This window comes from Trichomycterus rosablanca, chromosome 10 (genome assembly GCF_030014385.1).
Source record: "Trichomycterus rosablanca isolate fTriRos1 chromosome 10, fTriRos1.hap1, whole genome shotgun sequence".
Lineage (NCBI taxonomy): Eukaryota > Metazoa > Chordata > Actinopteri > Siluriformes > Trichomycteridae > Trichomycterus > Trichomycterus rosablanca.
Window position 1 is genome coordinate 14964110 of NC_085997.1, and position 23792 is coordinate 14987901.

Below are 23792 nucleotides of genomic sequence, written 5' to 3' on the forward strand. Positions count from 1 at the left end.
TGCACCTCAGAGTTTGAATACTGGGTGGACTAGCATGGCAGTTTCTTGCTAGGGGGAAAAGTACTATTTAAGTTTTCTGGAGGTTTACTTGTTATGTAACATTATCAATATATTATGATCTGTGATTTATATTTTACTATTCAATCATTTCAGCTCTGCCAAAACTTGATTTCTGTTGAACGGGAGACAATACACAGAAGAATCCTTTTGTTATGTGTCCATAAAACACATTTTCCATCAGGCATAAGATAATCTTTGTAAACATATCAATATGCATGGAATTTAATTATTTTAGATTAAAAGTGTCAGTCATTCTAGACATCGGAAAGCACATTGTGGAAAAATGACTAGACTAATCGAAGATACTGTAGTTCTAAATACACAATTGCGCCTTTCTATGACAAAAGGATTCCAAACGAAATGATGCTAATGATTAAATCATTGATTAAAATAAAGTCCTATAATTCTTTTAAGCCAGTTGTCAAACACATTGTTTCTAAAATTAATATAAATAGCAAGAAGTCTTCAGTGGGATACTGAGGTGTGTAAGTTAGAAATTTAAACAAATCTATTGTATGTAGAATTTATCATACCTCACTCTGTATAAAATTGGTTCTTTATGGCAAATGTGTGAATGGTTGCAACATGGTAAATTACTGTATGAAGGCTGCATAAAAGGGTAACTGGTAATTACTCAGGGTTTAAGAATGGATGGGGCTTCGTCATAACACATTTTAATGTGAAATATAAATATTAGTTCTGTATATAGAGCCTGTGCCTTGATCTGTATGTTACATGGGAAAACTTACTGAACCATTAATTTTTTTTTTGGTTATTTAATGGTCTTCCAGTGTGTATACCCACTTCATATTTACACAGTTCTTCTGACTATGTTCTTGTAAAGGCAAGCCTGTTTCCAATGGAAACGTTGGGTGCAAGGCAGGTATAACCTGGATAGGGCGGTAATCAGCCACCTCCTGCGACATAGCACATCATGTTTATGTAAATGCAGGGCCGGCTGTTAGCAGAATTGAGATTTGAGCCCAAATCTCAGTGGTGGTGGGCTAGTGTAATAGACTGCTGAGCCACTCGAGCGCTGTTCTTGTGATTGTAAAATGTAAAAAAAAACCAAAAAAAACAAAGTTAATGGTGCGTGGGTGTCTGTGTGTGTGTGTGTGTGGGGGGGGGGGGTTATGGTGTGCTGTAACTAAAGGAGGAGAGTAAGGGTTAATTATTCAGTGTGTACATCTATGGTGCCAATTACTGTGCCTATTTAATCTATTTACTATTTAACTTTCTTTTATGGTCAAACAGGGTTTTCAAGATTTTTAAGTTAAACATTTTGAAGCTACCTGGGCTAAACAGCTTACTTAATAAAACTGCATGAAAAAGACAACAATAAACTGGCTTGGCCCTATAGCAGCACTAGGCAGGTTCTCCATGGTTCTGATTTAGGTTTACTTTAAGGTAAGTTTTATTGAATAAGCAGCTTATAACTGATGGCATCAAATCATTCTATTCAAAATGTTAGAAATGAAACCAAAAGAGCAACAATATCTTTCCAGCTTGTCCAGTGTCAGGTTCTCTTGCTGATCCGTTAAACCACTCCCTCACCAAGAGCTAAAACAACCATAATAAATAGGCACATAAATTAGCACCACAATTGTGTACACACTCTAATTAACGTTCTAATTCATTCCCTTATCCCTCCTCCTGTTACAGCTTATTCATAAACCACACCCCACCTGCCTCAAGATGCCTGCATTACCTCTGTAATCTGCTGTATTTAATTGCTGAACTATTAAAATGAATCTTATAACCTTTGGGAATTAAAGCCAATTTGCCAAGAGTAATGGGTCAAAACCATAAAGCTGCAGAGAACATTTGTAGACATCTCAAAGCTGCAATTGGCAACCCCCTTGGGCACAGGGGTAAATTACAGTAGCCCACTACCTCTTAGATCCAGGATTTAAATCCCCAGCGGTGATATCGGCTGGTCTGTTGTCTACATAGAGTCATGACTGACTGTTTGAAGGGGTTGCTGAAGCCCGGCGATAGATTGGTGTCCTGTTCAAGGTGTGTTTCTGCATTGGTTCTAGGGATTCAAAAGAAACTGGACCCACCACAACCCTGTTCAGCATAAAGCGGTGGTATTTTTTTTTCTGAATTTTAAGTGGATATATTCACTGGAAGTACAAAAGTGGTACAATAACCCCCTTTCCCCAACTGTATCTTATACAGATGTAGGTTGCCTAAATTCTTGGTTTATCATTAAACTATTACTAAGTAATTGTTGTATAGTTAATGGTCTGTGTGAATAAAAAGTGCACAAAAGTGAAATATGTATTTTAAATTAGTTGGCTGTCTAATATGTCCCTTTTAAATTTCTTAGGTTTTAGGGATTATGCACCTCAAGGAATGTAGGATGATTGTACATTGGGGAAGCAAAGACAATAGAGAAGAGGAATAACAGGCTAGTTTGTCTAAGACTAATATTTTTGTGTGCGTGTGTACTAGACGAGTGGTTGTTAGCAGTTTTTCTTCAGCCGGACTAAGCAGACCTGGTCAGTGTACTAAAGCTGTTTATGTGAGGCCTGCAAATGCATTTATGTACAGTAATAAGCTTAAAGTGCAAAACATAGACTTATGCAAATGTTATATCACCCATGTGAAAAAGTTTTTCCCCTAATCTTAATAACTGCATGTACCACAAACGGCAACAACCTTAACCTAATGCTTCTGATTCTTTGGGATGTTTTACATTTACATTTGTAGCATTTAGCAGACGCTTTTATCCAAAGCGACTTACAGTACTGTGACGGTATACAATCTAAGCAATTGAGGGTTAAGGGCCTTGCTCAAGGGCCCAACAGCAACCTGGCAGTGGTGAGGTTTGAACCGGCAACCTTCTGATTGCTGGACCAGCACCTTAACCACTAGGCTACAGCTGCCCTATGTTTTGGTAGAGAGCTTATGAATTTATGGTTCTGTTAATTATGGCATGTGTTTCAATTCTGGAGGAAGCAATGCCTCATCACTCTATCACCATCACATTTAACAGTTTGATGTTCTTGCTGTGGAATACTGCAAGAATTATGCCAAATGTAATGGATCCCAGTGTCTTCCAAAACGTTTTACTTTCTACTTTCAGTCCACATAAAACTCCCCAAAGTTTCCCTATAAATTTTTTGCTCAGTTATTTCCAAATTGTGAATTCTTTTGCTAATGGTACTTTGGCCATTTTGGAAGGATTCACAACAGTGTGATGAACTAGAGTCATAGGGAAAAAGCTTTGTAATTCTTTCAAGACTGATACATTTTTTTTTTTTTTTTTTTTTTTTTTTTTTTTTTTTTTTTTTTTTAAGAATTTCTTTTGATCGTGGTGTAATGTGCTCCTTTTAATGTTTACATTGCTGGAAAAGTTTTATTTACATTCATGTGTAATCTAACCCAAGTAGAAATTTAATTTAATGGATTGATTTTTTTGTTAATTATTAATTAAGGGAGAATTACTTTTTCACACAGTGCAAATGGTGTTTAGGATTTTTTTTAGTCTAAATAAATGAAAAGACCATTTATAAACAGTTTTGTGCTAACTCAGGTTTTTTCTGCTCTAAAACAAGTAAATTAAAGTAATTTAGGAGGAGGCAAATTCATTTTCATGGCATTGTATAATGAAAACATAGAATGGAATAGAATAGAATAAAGATTTTAATTGGCTTTAGTTAGCTAGTATTTGTTCTATTCATTTGAAATGGTTACTATTCTATTAGCACTTTAAAATTGTTGGATGGCAGTTTTCATACTGTACAATAATATTTTGAGATAAAATGTGCTTTTCTAACGTGGTCACTGAAGTCTGTACATACTATAAGGCTTTAGGTTTCTGATAGAATAAAGTATAGAAGAGAGATATAGATTGTATTTACTATTACTGAGTAATAGTACAGCTTTACATTTGTATGGATGTTTTGTGGATCATCTGTGGTAGTGGATGGGGCAGTAAAAAATAAGTCGAAGTTCTGTTAGGAAAGCATAAAATGAACTGCTTAAATTGCTTTTATGTAGCAAACAGTGCACTGTGTCAATTGACAGGCTGTATAAGAGCCATATGTGCCTTTATAATTCAATTGTCTCATGACTTAAGTTGTTTCTTTTTTTTTTTTTGCTTGCAATAGAATAAAAAATGTTGCTGTTAGATTAAAGGCGTCTACACAAAGAGGGTGAATAATGGACAGCAGTGCATGACTTTGTATGTGATACTACTCTCTGTGTGAACCTGTCTTTGGCAAAAAGAAACTGTCAGTGGGGTTGTGTGTTAGGTATGACTTACCACGGTCAGGGAAGGGGTCTGCAGCAGTGGAGAAAAGATACAGATGATTTGACTAGATTTGGAGAAAAAGAGGAAAATGCTTGAATAGAATTTGTTTTAAATGTGTGTAATTAAGATACCTTGTGGTTAAAGGTCAAAAGTGAGTAAATCTTATTTGAGACCAAGCCCTTTGTGAACACTTTTGGGGTGATTTGGAATGTTTAGTGTCAGCCAGCGATTCTCGTCCATAATCAGTGCCTGACCCCACAAGTGCTTGTTTAAGTGATTGTGTACAAATTCAAATACACAATTTTTGTGAAAAGCCTTCACAGAAGAGTGGAGGCTGTTATAACAGTAAAGAACTCCTTTTTTTGCAAAATGCATATGCATTTTTGTAGTTCTGAAATGAGAGCAAGATAGTCCAACAAGCTTATCTAATCAGGTGTCCATATACTTTAGTCCACACAATGTATACATATATAAATCTACTGACACATGTTGCACCAGACAAAATTATAATTTTTAGACCATTTAAAACATATTAGCTTCAAAACTTTTAATGTAGAAATATAATGACTACCAATTCTAGACAATTTACATACTACATTTTCAGACAAGTAGCATTTTACATTTTGTGTAATGCAATAAAAACAAGAAATGATTATTTAACTGACAAAGGTACAAAAAAGACTTTTGTGCTGACCAGCTTCATTATATTATGTAACACACAGGAAAAAGTGAATTGCCAACAGGTGAAGGTATTATGACTAGGTATAAACTGAGAATATATTAAAGGCACAGTCCTTGAAAGCAGAGATGGTCACTTTGTGGCAAACTTCATGAGAGAATTCACAATCTGTCAAATAAAATCTCAATGCAAGATGTTATATGCTGTGGTCAGATGTGTCCACATTTCAGCCTGTTTTTAGAAAAAAAAAGAACATTACGTTTTCTGTGCCAGAGAACTATGGCTTGGCTTGGTTTGACTTGTATGCCTTTAAAGGTGCCATTGATGTGGAGGAGTATGTTAGGTTTTTAGAGACACATGCTCTAGAAGTCAATGGTTGGTTTAACAAAATGATGCCGAGTCTCATTCTGCACATGCTATAACAGTGTGGCTTTGTAGACATAGAGTGTGTGTGCTTGACTGGCCTGTCTGCAGTCCAGATCTGTCTCCTATTAAAAATGTATGGCACATCATGATGAGGAAAATCAGACAATGGTGATCAAACACTGTTGAGCAGCTGATAGTTCATATCAGCAAGAATGGAGAAAATATCTGCTGCAAAACTGCAACAATCGGTATCCTCTAACCTCTATAGATGATATAACACATAATGATGTAAACATGCCTCTGTTCCAACTAAAGCCAGTAGCAGGCAAATTCAATTTTTTTTCTTACAAGTGAAAATATTAGGTTTCTTTGTACTTTTGTCACTTATATAAAGGTTTAAGAGAATAAACATTTCCCAGACTGTTGTTTTTATTGAATTGTACAAGTCCCAACTTATACAGAAATGGTGTATTAGATAAATGTTAAATCCAAAGCATTGTACAGTTGAGACGGCATGATGCAGCACCCTAATCACTACCCGCTGATCTGGGTATTTTGGGCATCTATTTAACTACATCAGATGTCTTTAAAATACTGTTGTGCCATCTGTTGTGATGATCAAAAAATAAATAAATTATGCAGTTCCACCAGAAGGCTGTGTTAGTTGGTTAATAAACTTGTACGAGGGTTCTTCAAAAAGTTTCCACACTTTTTGAACTCTATTTATTAAGAATTTCAAAACAAATTACATCACTTTATTACATAGTCACCTTCTGATGCATTTTTCCCAGCATCGTACCACCTGTTTAATGCCATCAGCAAAAAATGTTTTTGGTTGAGTGTGTAGCCACTGATGCATTGCTGCTTTCACATCATCACATGAAAATCCTCTTCCCCTTAAAGCTTCCTTGAGCATCCAAAAAGATGGAATTAGATGGCGCTAAATCTGGACTATAAGCTCTCTCTCTCTGTCTCCTCCCACCTTCACCGTTTCCAACCAAAACATAAAAGTGCGGAAACAAACGATTTGCAACTGGGACTAAATATAGTCCAAGCAATTGAGGGTTAGGGGCAACCTGGCATTGGTGGGGCTAGAACCAGCAACTTTTAGATTACTAGTCCAGTAGCCTAACTGTTGAGGTACCTCACAAAGCACTGTTTAAACAGCCTGTAATATTAAGAATTCATTTAGTTTTAGTCAGCAAATATTAATAAAACTGATTGAAACGTTTTTTTTTTTCAGCTATATTCTTGTTTTAATTTCTGACTGCAGCTTTCAGTCTATTTAGATTTGTAATTTCTTCAAACCCTCCGAACTGTCTCCTCTGCATTGTTCTCCAGCTCTACCAAATCTTGTGTTGCTCCCACTGTCATATGCAATCTTTCATTTTGTGCTTTCACTCCATTCCAATTTCCACCCTCAGAGGCGTGATTGTTGTCGTACCCATGAGAAGACTTTGTCATTTTTATGCTACGAGGCATGATGAACTTTAAGGCATGCTCTTTGGTTTGTCTCCTTCTTTCCTATCATATATTTGGTGTAAATGTCCTGTGCGCAATCAAAAACAGAAATAAAATCATGGCTTAAACCATTCTTTCTGAGTCCTTGTAGTTTCATGTGTCTTGTGTACCTGTCCATCACTGTGCCACACTCACACTTACTCGATAGGCTGAGTGGAGCAACGGTCGTAATGAAGTCCGCTTCCACTGCCAGCATGAGCTCTGCTCCACTGACTCCTGTCATTCTGCTCTGCTCTTCTCATGGCCCTCATCAAGCCTTTTTTGTGTTTCTTTAAAGGTGTGTGAATGTGAATGTGCACACACCCGTTTTATTCATTTAGGTTCTTCTAGGCTTCCTCATACAACAGTAAAGTAGATTTGTTTGCATTTACATCAGCATGCTGCCCTGGAAAGTTTAAGTTTGACAAAAATATAATCTTATTTGAAGTGAATAAATATATCACCAGATGCTTGGCATCCAGCATGGCATCCAGACTGAAAGTCAATCCACATCGGACGCTTTTTTGCTGTGTTCTTGCTTCCGGCAATGAGTGAACTATTAATAGAACATTATACTTGTTCGCCTATAAACAAGTCATGAAGCCAACAGTGTTGTGTTTAATTCTGTTAAACAGATTTCTACAGAGTTTAGAATTTAAAGGAAGAATTTAAAACACGTAAAGGAAGCACAATGGGGCTGTACGGTTGTGTTTTATTAGTGACTATATTCAAGCTTGTTTAAATGAAACAATGAAACATCTCAGAGGAGTCCTAGTGTATGTACATCTACCTAAAATGAAATCATTATTTTTTTTGGTTTTCCAAATACAAAATGAGTGCTAATCAAAATCTTCTGGTTAGCATATACACATTATGGAAATCTAAGGACGTAGATAGGCCAATAATGTTTCACCAATATTTGAAATAAAACTGATCATACATGACTATGTGTAGTTACCAGCTCCTAACATAATGCACATTTAATTCTATGACTTACACTGAAGGGAAACAAGTATTGAATCAAAATTGTTGCTTTTAATACCCTTACAGTGTATACATATACAGTACATAAGTTTTGTACAACCCCAAATTAGAAAAAGTTGGGACGGCATGGAAAAAGCAAATAATAAAAAACACAGAGTTTCTTACATTTACTTTGACTTTTATTTGATTGCAGACAGGGTGAACCTGAGATATTTCATGTTTTATCTGCTCAACTTCATTTCATTTATTAATAAACATCCATTCCTGCATTTCAGGTCTGTAACACATTCCAAAAAAGTTGGGACGGTAAATTATTTACCACTTTGTAATGTTGCCATTCCTTTTCACCACACTTAAAAGACGTTTTGGCAAAGAAGATACCAAGTGATTTAGTGTTTCAGCTTTTATTTTGTCCCATTCTTCCTGCAAACACGTCTTAACATGTGCAACAGTACGGGGTCGTTGTCGCATTTTTTCTTTCAAAATTCTTTATTGGGGACAGGTCAGGACTGCAGGCAGGCCAGTCCAGTACCCGTACCCTCTTCTTCCACAGCCATGCCTTTGTAATGTGTGCAGCATGTGGTTTTGCATTGTCTTGTTGAAAAATGCATGGACGTCCCTGGAAAAGATGACGTCTTGAAGGCAGCATATGTTGCTCTAAGATCTCAACGTACTTTTCTGCATTAATGCTGCCATTACAGAAGTGTAAATGACCTTTGCCAAGGGCTCTGACACAGCCCCATACCATGACAGACCCTGGCTTTTGGACTTGTTGCTGATAACAGTCTGGATGGTCCTTTTCGTCTTTGGTTCCGGAGCACACAGTGCTTTTCACGTTTTTTTCAAAAAAAGACCTGGAATGCTGATTTATCTGACCACAATACACGTTTCCACTGTGTGATGGTCCATCCTAGATGTCTCTGAGCCCCGAGAAGTCGATGCTGCTAACATAAGGCTTCTTTTTTGCACAGTGAAGTTTTAAGTGGCATTTGTGCATGTAACTCTGTATTGTAGTGCTTGACAAAGGTTTGCCAAAGTAATCCCTCACCCATGTGGTTATATCAGCTATTGTTGAGTGCCGGTTTTTGATGCAGTGCCGTCTGAGGGATCAAGGATCACAGGCGTTCAGCTTAAGCTTGCGCCCTTGGCCTTTACGCACTGAAATTTCTCCCGATTCCTTGAATGGTTTAATGATATTATGCACTGTAGAGGGAGAAATATGCAAATCTCTTCCAATCTTTCTTTGAGGTACATTGTTTTTAAACATTTCAATCATTTTCTTACACATTTGTTGACAAACTGGAGATCCTCTGATCATCTTTGCTTATCAAAGTCTCAGCCTTTCCTGGATGCTGCTTTTGTACCAAACCATGATTACAATCACCTGTTCACATCACTTGTTTGGAATCACATCATTATTTAGTTTTTTCACCTCATTACAAGCCCTAAATTGCCCCCGTCCCAACTTTTTTTGAAATGTGTTGCAGGCCTGAAATGCAGGAATGGATGTTTATTAAAAAATTAAATGAAGTTGAGCAGATAAAACATGAAATACCTTGGGTTCAAACTGTCTGCAATCAAATAAAAGTCAAAGTAAATGTAAGGAACACAGCATTGGGGTTGTACTTAAAAGCATAAACAAAAGTGCCACATATTAATAACAGTAGAACTTTGTTGTACAGCAGTTGCTGGCAATTACAGCCTTTTTCCCTCTTTTGTACCATGTTACCCAGTACTTTGCTCTAATTTATTCTTCTTTTGGGTATGAGTAATGCTCGTGCAGAGAAGCAGCCTTGTTTTATGATGCTCCCACCTTTATGCAATTTTGTGTGTGTATGATGTTTTGAATTGGCTGTAGAAAAAGAGATTATTGCAGTACAGTTGACTATTGTTTACTGTGAAACTGTTGTTCCTGCTGCTTTAAGGTCATCCTGGTCATCCTACATCACTTTAAGTGAGGCCATGCAATGCAAGCAATGGCAAAAAAAATCTTTTTAGCATCAGTATCCAGAACCTTATTTATTTCCATGTAACCACATATATACATTTTAAACAGACATTTTTGTTTATAGGTCAGAAGACGTGTGTAGATTCAGTATTTTTCATGAAGTGTGTATTACAACTGCAATTTCCTTCGGGATCAATAAAGTGTTATCTTATCTTATCTTATTAAATAAAAAAAACAAGTGCTTGCATACTTGTTTTCTATCACTGATTGAGGACATTAACATGCACTATACAACTTTCAACAGAGGTGCAGTTAATTTAAACACATTTCTAATTTAATTTAAATGTAATTGAATTTGCTCGATGCACCTTTTCCTTCCTGCAGTCAATTCGGTGATGTGTAGTCCAATTAGAGTTCTCTCAGAGAGGCAACGGTTTGCCTCCATTTCAGAACAGCTTAAAAGTGGGGCTTCATTTGCCAAGGCAACAAAAAGGATTGTCTCAGAAAGTCTAGCACCAGAATCCCTCAGGGTTTTAATGAATTTTATAATGAACAGAAGATGGTCGGACAGGGATTTTAATGAGTGCGTTTCGGTCAGATCAATGTGCTCGAGTTTAGGGAGAAAAATGCCGTTTTCGCCTGAAGACGCGTTGAAGTCTGATTTGCCTTTGATTTTTTTTTTGGTTCTCCTTCCAGTCAGTCAAAGCGATTCACAAAGACATCAGTCACGCTGACCTATTCAATACGCACCCATTTAGTTCGCCTGAGCGGTCGCTCTCTTGCTTGCTGCGGCGTATTGACCTCGGCCTCTTCTCTGTGTGTTCAATGCTGCTGGTTTATGTTTAGACATGATTCGAGTGGCAGAGGGCATGACAGGGCGAGCTACCAAGCCTAAACCATCTCAGAGGAGTTCATTAACCAGTGTCCTACAGTACCTCGGTGAGTCACACCACCCAAATTAAGAGTCCTTGTGTATTAACCATTTAGGTGGACTAATCTTTCTGACATTTTTTCTGTGCTGTGCTGTTTTAGAGTCACGTCCAGCACCCTATGTCCAGCGTTCTCATCGTACGCCTGGCCTGCAGGTCCAGCCTCCGCGCCGACTTCTCTCCTCCCTGCCAAGTCACGGACCGCTCGGCATGTTGGGGAAGCGTAGTTACCACCATAGCAGCAGGATGGAATCTGCCGAGAGAAGAGGGAATGGACCAGGACATGGTGATGACACAAAACACACAAATAAACATGTTTTTTGAGATCTAAGGAGAAATTATTTATGGCACATCTTTATCAGACTAAAATTTAACTTTTGGCATGATCTTAACCCTACTGAAAATATGTAAACTGTCAGAAAACAAATTGTCATACCAAAAATTGTTACAATGAGACAGAAAGGCACCTATGTGCTCTATGTGGACACTATATGAAGATGAAGAAGATATACTTTATTTGTCATATATACATATACAGGTGCCATTCCAATTTATCACAACCCTGTTCAATGGGTTCCTCCAAAACAAACTCACCCAAACCATGTGTTCATGACCTTGCTTTTTGTACAGGGGCACAGTCATGCTCCAATTGAAAGGGCCTTCTTTAAAAATATATTTATGTGTCATTGGTTTGGAATGACTTTGGAAGAAGTCAGATTCATAAAAGCTTGGACAGAGAAGAATGTGTTCTATTTATTCAGTAACAGAAAAAAATACAGTTGCAAAAACCTTGGAAATTCCCAGGACTGTCATGCCATACACATCTTTTGCAAGTGTACATAATTTCTCAATATACACCGACTAGGCATAACATTATGACCACTGACAGGTGAAGTGAATAACACTGATTATCTCTTCATCACGGCACCTGTTAGTGGGTGGGATATATTAGGCAGCAAGTGAACATTTTAACCTCAAAGTTGATGTCAAAGCATCCCCAAAACTGCAGCTCTTGTGGGGTGTTCCCGGTCTGCAGTGGTGAGTATCTGTCAAAAGTGGTCCAAGGAAGGAACAGTGGTAAACCGACGATGGGGTCATGGGCATCCAAGGCTCAGTGATGCATGTGGGGAGCGAAGGCTGGCCCGTGTGGTCCGATCCAACAGACAAGCTACTGTAGCTCAAATTGCTGGAGAAGTTAATGCTGGTTCTGATAGAAAGGTGTCAGAATACACAGTGCATCACAGTTGCAGGGCTGTTTTGGCAGCAAAAGGGGGACCAGCACAATATTAGGAAGGTGGTCATAAAGTTATGCCTGATCGGTGTATGTACATAGGATCGTACATACAGTTATTCAATATTAACAAATCGTTGTTTTTTTTGTTTTTTTGGTCTATTTTTTTCAACAGAAAACCAGAGTCAAATTGTGGGTCCTACTTTGGTAAGTAACCTTTACTGCATTACATGCCACCAGGCTACACATCTTATAATTATGTACGGCCCTACCTAATTCACAGCTGTAAAAAAATGCGTCATGGACCGTAAAATGAGCTGTTTCCCGTGAAATATGCAATTTGCTGTGAAATTCAAAATTTGGTGATTTAGCGATTTAACATTATCATTATCCTTTACGTATATGAAATATGAGGCTCAATATGAGGCGGTCCTAGCAATCATATGGCAATTAAGTTAGTATAACAGACTTTTCTGTGGTGTAGTGTGCTGACAATGTTTGATGTATTTGTTTACATATTAAGTGCATTTTGTCCCTTTGGGGATTCCATAATCAATGGAAAAGTGTACTTCTCTATACACGTGATCTCAAAAGAAGTATTATGCTCCCGATAGTTTGTTTGGGTACAGTTATTTTCTTTCTTTGTAAACTCAGCAAACTCTAAAGACACTCTGTTACATTAGCAATCGGTTAAACCAGGGGTGTCAAACTCATTTTCATCAAGGGCCACGTCAGCATTATGGTGGCCCTTAAAGGGCCGATTGTAACGTATCTTGCTGTGATTGCAGTCTGCCTTTTAATTCTTGGACAATTTGTTGTTTTTCTTGGAGGCTAAATTCTGTTTGGTGTCAAAACGCCAAATTTGTACTGTTTATTTATAATGTACGGTATATCTACATTTATATTGTACACCTTTACCACAGACATGGCCTGATAACACAAAAGACGTACCGGTTTTTCTTCTTGAAGCACAAACTTGTATTCACTTTCCCATCTTTCATTAAATTACCTCCTTCTGCTTAAATTTTCTCTTCTTGTACATTTTAGGATTATTTGTAAATATTTCTCAACATCACTTATTGAAAAACCGCCTCAGTTAAACACTGATGTGGAAACACTGCCATCTAGTGGTGGGATGCAGTCAGTTTGCGGGTCACAAAATCGGCATGCATTGTTATTTGCAGTTTATGTACAATTTTACAGTGTATTTTAAGACAATCATACATCTTTTAAGCTCTCGCCTTGTTATCCTTTAATTCATGAGTGTTATTTAATGACTGACGTGAAATGTGGCACTTTTGTTTAAAAATACGTGAAATCTGTGATTTTTAAAAAACGAGGTCTGTAAAATTAAGCACATTTTCCCATGAATTTAGTAGGGCCCTACTTATAAGTTTAGAATAGAATCCCTTTAATTGTCATGTACACATATACACGTTTACAGTGATCTGTACTTCCAAAAATACAAATTGTATTAGTCTGGTAAACATACCATATTCTAGCTTCACTGATTCAATAAACCCATTGTTCTGTACACTCACTCACTGTCTTAACTGCTTATTCAATTAGGGTCGCGGGGGAGGGGTGCTGGAGCCTATCCCAGCTTTTCAATGGGCGCGAGGCACACAGTAACACCCTGGACGGGGCGCCAGTCCATTGCAGGGCAGACACACATACACACACACACACACACACACACACACATTCACCTATAGGGCAATTCAGTGTTTCCAATTAACCTGACTGCATGTTTTTGGACTGTGGGAGGAAACCGAAACTCTTGGAGGAAACCCACGCAGACGCAAACTCCACACAGAAAGGACCCGGACCGCCCTGCCTGGGGATCGAACCCAGGACCTTCTTGATGTGAGGCGACAGTGCTACCAACCGAGCCGCTGTGCCACCCCTTTGTTTTGTACATTGAATTAAAATACTAATGCACTTTACCAGCTATAACTTTCTCCAACAGTTTAACCCCCCAACCCATTGTTTAATTGACCTCTTTGTTATTCACAGGGCTGTTATCAGACTAAAACACAAAAGGCCTTCACCAAAACATTACACAAAGTTGGAAGCTTACACTTTTTTATAATGTCACTGCTTCAATGCTTGATTAATATTTCATTTTACTGGAACTTAGAGACCAAGCCCATATCATTAAAAACAGATCCAGTCTATTATTTCTGCTCCACTGAAGTAGACTTGTCACTGTGCATTGCAACAGACACCCTTAACCAGATTGTAAAGTATGATTTATTTTTTCAGAGAATGGTCTGTGTCCAGTCTTATCTGACACTTAGCATTGTGCATGTTTATCCAAGGCCGTAATGAGGCTGCACAGCCATTAAAGTATAAGTTATGAATCTGATAAATTGTTATGTTAATAAATGGACGCTGCTTTCAGAGGCAGATGATTTTCCTGCACTGTCTGCTTTATTACTCTGTGACCCCGCTGCTTTATTTTTATTTAACCTTTATTTAACCAGGCAAGTCATTAAGAACTGCTTCTTATTTACAATGGTGGCCTGGCAAAAGGCAAAGCCTCTTGAGGAATAATCATACAAACAAATTTACATAAGACACTAAAAACAAACAACGATGACCACAATACAACAACACATAGTCGAATCATCCAGCAATAGTATAAAAGAAAAATCAATTTGTCATACAGCGGCATGTATCTCTTAAGATATCTGTAATTTGTTTTTTAAAAGTTGTCTTAGAAATAAATGTATCCAGCCTTAGAGTTTCTTGCAGTTTGTTCCAGTCTATGGCTGCAGCCACTTGAAATGATGACTGACCAAAAATGGTGTTTGTTTTAGGAACCTTCAGTGAAATACGATGAGCAGCGCGAGTATAATAAACTGAAGATAAGGTTTGCAATAAATTACACAAATAGGGAGGAGACAAACCAAGCAGGGTTTTGTATATGAGCATAAACCAATGAATAGCACGACGAGTGTGTAAAGATGGCCAGTTCACAGTAGAATAAAGGGTACAGTGATGTGTTTTATATGGAGCATTTATCGCAAACCGAATGGCGATAAATGCTGATAATAGCATAGTGATAATAGTGATAAAGTACGTCAAGTTTCAGAGGATCACTTTTTCGAGCTGACCTGTATATAACATCATCAAAATCTAACAAGGGGAGGATGGTCATTTGTACAAGTTTTAGTTTAGCAGATCGACTAAGAGAGGCCCGCATTCTATACAGAGAGCCTATTTTTGATCTAACCTTAGATTGTAATTTACTAATGTGATATGAAAAAGTCAGTGTGCTATCTAGCCATATGCCCAAATATTTATACTCAGAGACCTGACTTAAAGTAGCCCCATCGACAGTGATGATGTCATGGACTGCTTGGTGAACCGAACCTCTTTTGCCAAACCACATAACCTTAGTCTTGGTGGTATTTAACACAAGATCCAAATTAGAAAAGGCCTGTTGGACCATCAAAAAGCTATTCTGGAGCGATGAAAATACTGCCTCCGGAGATGGACCAATAGCATACAGAACTGTATCGTCCGCATAAAGATGGATTAATGTGTCTTCAACAGAGGAAGGACCTAATGTTGGACCTAAGATCGAACCCTGAGGCACACCTTTAGTAACAGATAGAGGCTGCGAGAGAAATTGTTCTGATTTAACTCGTTGCACCCTATCCGCAAGATAATTTGTAAACCACGCCAGTGAGTGATCCGAGACTCCAATGCTGCCCAACCTATCTAAAAGCGTTGAATGATCAACAGTGTCAAAAGCCTTAGCTAGATCAATAAATATAGCTGCACAACACTGTTTAGAATCTAACGCAGAAACTTTATCATTCAAAATTTTAAGTGTTGCAGTGACACACCCATATCCTGATCTAAAACCAGACTGAGCATCAGATAAAACATTGTAAGTATCCAAAAAAATTGTGAGTTGCTTATTTACAAGTTTTTCAGTTATTTTTGATATACAAGGGAGAATAGAAATTGGTCTATAACAGTTCGGGTCCGTCTGATCTCCTCCCTTAAAAGAAGGTCGTACTAATGCTGCTTTCCATACCTGTGGGAACTCTGCTGTATAGAAGGACTTATAAGGTATGCAATGGGGGCAGCAATAATGGGAGCTGCCATCCTATAAAAGAAGGGGTCCAGCTCATCAGACCCAGCTGGTTTTTTAGTGTCTAACTTTAGCAATTCATCTAAGAGCTCACCCTCTGACACAGCCTGAAGAGTGAAAGTGTGTTTAGGATCAGGACGTTTAATGGGTGCAGTCAAATTTGGAATTTCATGAGTTTTGGAAATGGAGTTTGAAGAAGATGGAATACTGATCCCAGTTTGCATAAAATGTTGATAAAAAATATCCACCATGCTAAGCTCAGCCATTGTTGCTCCAGAGTCCTCAAAAAGTTTACATTAATCAAAAATGGCTCATTAATGAGTATTTAATTGTCTAAGATACATCGTGATAAAATTTACAACACAAACAACTGTACTTTGGTGTTGTTTGTTTTCTCAAGTGGTGCAGTGGTGAATTACGCTAGCCCAACACCACTGGAATCCAGTGTTTAAATGTCCAATGATGTAATCATCTGGTCAGGCGTCTACATCCAGAAACTGGCTATTTCTGAGGGAGATGAAGAGCCCCAGACAGGACACCAAGCCACACAATGGATTGGTGTCTTGTCCGGTGTGTGTTACTGCGTTCTGTCTATTGATTCCGGGTAAACCAGACACACTATGACTCTGACCTGGATAAAGCAGCGGTAAAAAAATAAGAAGTTAACTACTCTTTACAAAGAATAACTCACATTGTGGGCGCTCAGGTGGCACAGTGGTAAAACACGCTAGCACATCAGAGCTGACATTTTAAATTGTCGTTTAGAATCTCAGCTCAATTGGCTGTTGTTCATACAGGGTGGGAGCAGGACGGGGATTTCTCATAACTGATGCAATTACGACCTCTGCTGGCTGATTGATGGCACCTGCACAGAGATGAGGGATAATACATTGATCAGGGTGTAGCTCTCCGTACACCCAGCTGATCTGCATATGAACTCGCCTTGTGCAGGTGAAAAGATGCAGTCGGCTACTGCACACGTGTCAGTGTGTAAGTCTCGGCTCTCCTCAACCAGGGTGGGGATCAACATCAGTAGGAAGGAAGCATAATGCAATTAGGTAACTGGATACACTACAGTCAGGAGAAAAAGGGGAGAAAATCAGAAAATGCATAAACAAAATAATAATAATAAAAAATGAATAACTTAAATTGTGTTTAGAAGAACACGTGAGAACATGCATTGATATTTTTACCAACCGCTTTATCCTGGTCAATGTCGCGCTGGGAAACACAAAGCAAGACTATCTATCTATACAAGAATCTATCACAGACAGGTTGATATGATTTGCCGATTCGTACCAGTGTGTTTGTGAGCAGAGGAGCTTTCATAAACATGCATCAAAATGTCCCAAAAAATAAAATGTGCATGTAACATGACCATAAATTCTTGGACTACGCAGAAAGAATAAGATGTTTAATGCTTACCTATACAGCTTGTGTTCTGTTCTGACAGCTGCCATTAGTTTCTATTTTACCTTGTTTATCACCAACATAAATGTCACAAATGTGTGTGTTGTATCACATTTAAGAAGAAAGTAAAAGTCCTGAAAAGTATTGGACTTGTTTAATAGGTGACACCCTGTGCCAGCATCATATTAGTTGTTTTTTTCAGTGTGACATGCAAATACCTGTCCAGAGATAGCTGCTTGCTTTTAGCACTAATTAAAAGGGTTGTCCACATACTTCCTTACTAGTAATGTAGTGTGAATCAATATAATCGTTTATAAATGTGCAATGTCGGTTTTACATGGCTTCTCCTTCTTCTCCTAATTTACATCTCCATCTATGTCAACAGCATAATGGACGGAGTGCCAGCAGCCCCAGCTTACGTGCCAGCAACTTGATTATGCGAAAGAGGCGGCCCAACTGGATTGATGCACCAGATGACAGCTTTTTTCTTGTTTCCAGAGAGACCAGGTACTCTTAACAAATGTCTATCACACCTTCTACTTGGGTGCCTTTGAATGTGGAAGCTGAGCTATAATCATTTACACCAGCTCGTACATGCAGAAGCTCCCCTCAACACACGTCAGATCAGAGTGACAGATTCTTTATTTTGCTCTTTGATTGGCACGTATGGGGATTATTGATTGACTTGGCATGAAATATCTCATTTATTTTGCCACATACAGATGCAGCGTACAGTTCAATAGTGAGAACGCAGTGACAAATCCAAATGGCAGAAGCTGCACATGTGTAATTACAGGATTCGTCATGCCCAGTACCAGTATGAGCCAAAAACAATTAACTTTAATATAGTCAATATGGAAAGTGTCCCATTTTAATTATGAAATTATGAATGTGGCAGCACAGTGGGTAGCACTGTCGCCTTGCAGCAAAAAGGGCCTGGGTTAGATTTCCCAGGCGGGTGGCCAGGGTCCTTACTGTGTGTGTGTGTGAGAGAGTGTATGTGTGTGAATGTGTATGTCTGCTCTATGATGAAATGCCGACTTGTCAGTGTGTTTCCTGTCTTTCGCTCAATTAATCAGACCCACCAAGACCCTAACCAGGATGAGGCAGTAGTAAACCAAATATAATCCGAATATAGTTGTTGCCTTAGTCAATTAGTTAGCTGGCTTGTTGTTCTGTATTAGCACAGTCGAACATGAATATGAATGAATGCACAATAAAAGATTTGTTTTACTGTACAGATGTGCGATGCCAATATTCCATGTTACTTAAAAATGACCACACTTTTTCCAAGATATATTGAATCTTGGAGGGAAACAATCTTTGTAAGAATTAATAATCATCTCTACCCTCTTTATACTGTTGCCAATCAAATTTGACATTTCAATACTGCAAGATGACTTTGCAGCTTATTTTAAATTGCATAAAAACACTATTCTCCTAGAGGAAATGAGGTATGCTTCTTAGCTGTGAAGCATGGTGGAGTAAGCATTGTCCTTTTTTTCTTTAGGCATAGTGTTTTGTGCTTCAGCAACAGTGTTGTGTAATTTGACAAAATTGGACCCTTTTTCTGCAGAAACGTACAATGCTTTGCCTGGAAAGAAAAATGCCCAGTATACCAACCCCAAAACTAGTCTTAGCTGTAAAGCATGGTATAAAAAGCATTATCTTCTGGGGCATTGTCTTTTATAGCCTGCTAACATTAAGGAAATCAGTAGCCCATCACTAGGTACAGTAGCTTTGATTTTGAATCTTGGTGGTGCCACTGACCTGGTTGAGTATACTACAGAAACCATTGGCTGTGTCTCAGAGAAGGGAGGCTGAATTGGGGATCTAGAAGCAAATAGGGGATCCTATATGGTAGAGAAGGCATGTGCTAGTTTGAGGCCCTGCTGGCAGTAAAGGGTGATTTACATGTGACAGGAGTGATGAGCGCAGTTGGGAATTGGATATAAAAAGTTTGAAGAAAGCAAACAACCCCATTATAGTAAAATATTAGGGTCGTGGCTTGGTATAATTGCCCTGTAAGTGTGTAGGTAAATGCGTACGCTTCCCTGTAATATACTGGCTGCTTTCCCAAGGTGTATTCCTTCTTTTCAGCTAGTGTTGATGAAGAAATACATGATCCTGGTGTTTCGGGGTACAGTCTTCCTTTCCAACTAAAGAAAATGTGCTAAAATAATTGTCTGTGGTTATCTAAGACATGCAAAATGTGCATTGAATTAGGATGACGCTGAAAAGCGCTGTAAAGAGCCTAATTTAATGTTGCTCGAATTATCTCTAGGTTTAACGTACCTGGAATGTTGTTTTCCCACCTTGATGGCATCTCTGTGACATGCAGATGAGGTTTACTCATTATTCGTGACTTAATTCTCAGTCAATAGCGATGCCATCTGGAGGTATAAAGTCTCTCGATGTAAATGGCTCACTTCATACCAAATATGTTCTGCAGCATTAGTTTGCTCATCTGAATACTAATGATCGTATCCCACTATATAATCATTTTATCTTGAGCACACTGCCTCCATGTGCGCTCATCCTCTGAGGGATTATTAATAAGGTCTGAAACTGTACAGATTTATTTAGAAGCTAACTTGGAATGAAATGCAAAAAACAAGACGAACAAGACTGCTTAATTAATCCTGAGATGGAACTGAGATAGATCATATTTTTTTGGAGAAAGGATGGGTACACTAGAGATACAGGAATCCTATTTTATGCCTAATTACATTGTGGGTCACAGGGGAATTCTGACTTCCTACACTGTCAGAAAGAAAAGGTACTGCATAGGTGCACTTTTCCCCATTGTATAATGTAAATGGTACACTGTAGTTCTTGGGCTACATTTACAGGGACTTTCTTGGCATCTATTAGAAATGCACTGGTTAGGCAATATTGGTTTGTTGGCAGAGATCATTTTTCCACAACATTGGAAAACTTAATCATGTTTTCTCTTACATTTTAATTGAAATTAAAATGGTAACTTGCTCAATTAAGTAGCCTAGTTGGTAGAGCTTTGGGCTATCAATTGAAAGGTTGAGAGTTCGAATCTGACCCTGCGCTCTGACCCCAGCTTCCAAACAAGCTGGGATATGCGAAGATATAATTTCATAGTAGTGTACACCTGTATATGTATATATGCCAAATAAAGGCATTTTATTCTATTATTCTATTCTAATGTGCACTAGTCAGTAGGTTGCCAAAGATGCTTGATGGCACCAGAGATTCCCTTATATTCAACATAAGAACTGTAAACTGCAGCTCTCAGAAAATGCTTAGTGCGTAGATCATGCTTAAAATATGGAAAAACTAAAAATACTGGTTTTAGACTGATGGGCTCTACAGGAAATACAGACTGAGTGACTTAACCCACATCTATCTTCTTTTGGCTGATGCATAGTTACATTAGGGTGAACTACATCAAAGTTGGCTAATTAATATTTAATATTAATAATTAAATGAATAATTTTATGGTTTGTTTTCTTTTTTCTTATCTTTCTTTCTGTGTTTTGACTGGTTGTTGTTTCTTTGATATTTTGCTTCTGGCTAAATAGATGTCAAAACATTCCTCTGATTGGCTAAGTTTACATTTATGGCATTAAGCTAACTTTTATTTATAATTAATTTTAAATACAAACTTAAGCAATTGAGGGTTAGCCGGATTTTCGTCGTGCTGCATTTGTAACAATATTACAAGAGCAGATTTAAAAAAGCTTTGTACTAAAATGGATAGAATGTGACACACAAAAAAGCAAAGACAATGCATACACAGGCACTGATGCATGTTGTTGTTTAACACATTAACATCAATGGTTAGTGAGTGTTTCTGATGGATGCTGAAATTGTCCTTGTGAATGTGGCTCTACGATCAACTTCAAACAAGTTAGAAAGGTCAACTTCTTTCACATCCTCAGGTAATTAAAGGTATAAAAGACGTACCCTTGAGGGTACCAGCCCACTTATTGTTGAAAGTAAAAAAGTACCTTTTTTTCTGAGAGTGTATGATTGACTGACGGCTTGTCTCATTTCAGTGCTGTAGCTGTTAGACATCTGCTCATGGTAAGACCCTGGCCCATAACTGCATCCACACCAACACATACACACACACACACACACACACACACACACACACACACAGATGCTGCACTAACTTCTTATCTGTAAAGTCTGTCTGCAGGACCAAGGCATGTGCTAGACATTCTGAACCATTACTAAATGAATGGACATTCTCCAGACTTAGTAAAGCCAAGATAGGTGTAGCTGCCTCCCACTTACTGACTTCTGGTGATGGTTAGCCATAGATGAACAGCCATAATATTATCAGGGATTTAAGAAATAAAAATACATCATATATCAAATGTAATGCATAGATTTATTTGTAATGAACTGTGTAAACTTTATTAGATACAACTATTCAAATTCAAGCAATTTTAATCATTTTAAATCTGTACGGATTCAAATTACTTTTACTAGTGAAATACCCAGTTTAGAAGTTGTAGGGTTAGTAGTAGTTGTGGCATAATGGCACAGCTGGTAAAGTGAGTGCCATGCAGCAGCACAGATCCTGGGGACCTTGGTTCGATTAGTAGTTTTGCATGGGTTTCCTGCATGACTCTTTGTAAAAATAAATAAGATTACAACTTTTTACATTGGTATACCTAGATTATAAATAAGATGCAATTCATTAATTACAAATTGTTTTTGGATATACAGTGTATCACAAAAGTGAGTACACCCCTCACATTTCTGCAGATATTTAAGTATATCTTTTCATGGGACAACACTGACAAAATGACACTTTGACACAATAAAAAGTAGTCTGTGTGCAGCTTATATAACAGTGTAAATTTATTCTTCCCTTAAAATAACTCAATATACAGCCATTAATGTCTAAACCACCGGCAACAAAAGTGAGTACACCCCTTAGTGAAAGTTCCTGAAGTGTCAATATTTTGTGTGGCCACCATTATTTCCCAGAACTGCCTTAACTCTCCTGGGCATGGAGTTTACCAGAGCTTCACAGGTTGCCACTGGAATGCTTTTCCACTCCTCCATGATGACATCACGGAGCTGGCGGATATTCGAGACTTTGCGCTCCTCCACCTTCCGCTTGAGGATGCCCCAAAGATGTTCTATTGGGTTTAGGTCTGGAGACATGCTTGGCCAGTCCATCACCTTTACCCTCAGCCTCTTCAATAAAGCAGTGGTCGTCTTAGAGGTGTGTTTGGGGTCATTATCATGCTGGAACACTGCCCTGCGACCCAGTTTCCGGAGGGAGGGGATCATGCTCTGCTTCAGTATTTCACAGTACATATTGGAGTTCATGTGTCCCTCAATGAAATGTAACTCCCCAACACCTGCTGCACTCATGCAGCCCCAGACCATGGCATTCCCACCACCATGCTTGACTGTAGGCATGACACACTTATCTTTGTACTCCTCACCTGATTGCCGCCACACATGCTTGAGACCATCTGAACCAAACAAATTAATCTTGGTCTCATCAGACCATAGGACATGGTTCCAGTAATCCATGTCCTTTGTTGACATGTCTTCAGCAAACTGTTTGCGGGCTTTCTTGTGTAGAGACTTCAGAAGAGGCTTCCTTCTGGGGTGACAGCCATGCAGACCAATTTGATGTAGTGTGCGGCGTATGGTCTGAGCACTGACAGGCTGACCCCCCACCTTTTCAATCTCTGCAGCAATGCTGACAGCACTCCTGCGCCTATCTTTCAAAGACAGCAGTTGGATGTGACGCTGAGCACGTGCACTCAGCTTCTTTGGACGACCGACGCGAGGTCTGTTCTGAGTGGACCCTGCTCTTTTAAAACGCTGGATGATCTTGGCCACTGTGCTGCAGCTCAGTTTCAGGGTGTTGGCAATCTTCTTGTAGCCTTGGCCATCTTCATGTAGCGCAACAATTCGTCTTTTAAGATCCTCAGAGAGTTCTTTGCCATGAGGTGCCATGTTGGAACTTTCAGTGACCAGTATGAGAGAGTGTGAGAGCTGTACTACTAAATTGAACACACCTGCTCCCTATGCACACCTGAGACCTAGTAACACTAACAAATCACATGACATTTTGGAGGGAAAATGACAAGCAGTGCTCAATTTGGACATTTAGGGGTGTAGTCTCTTAGGGGTGTACTCACTTTTGTTGCCGGTGGTTTAGACATTAATGGCTGTATATTGAGTTATTTTGAGGGAAGAATAAATTTACACTGTTATATAAGCTGCACACAGACTACTTTTCATTGTGTCAAAGTGTCATTTTTTCAGTGTTGTCCCATGAAAAGATATACTTAAATATCTGCAG

General features: G+C 38.5%; 1 protein-coding gene across 1 annotated transcript in view; it reads left to right on the forward strand.

The window, feature by feature from the left end:
- mta3 (metastasis associated 1 family, member 3) overlaps positions 1-23792 on the forward strand; it is a 79726-nt gene that overhangs the window by 44702 nt on the left and 11232 nt on the right. Inside the window, exons 15-18 of the mRNA XM_063002858.1 lie at positions 10645-10737; positions 10831-11013; positions 12134-12165; positions 17862-17983. Coding sequence (XP_062858928.1) covers positions 10645-10737; positions 10831-11013; positions 12134-12165; positions 17862-17983 — 430 coding nt within the window. The remainder of the gene's footprint in view (positions 1-10644; positions 10738-10830; positions 11014-12133; positions 12166-17861; positions 17984-23792) is intronic.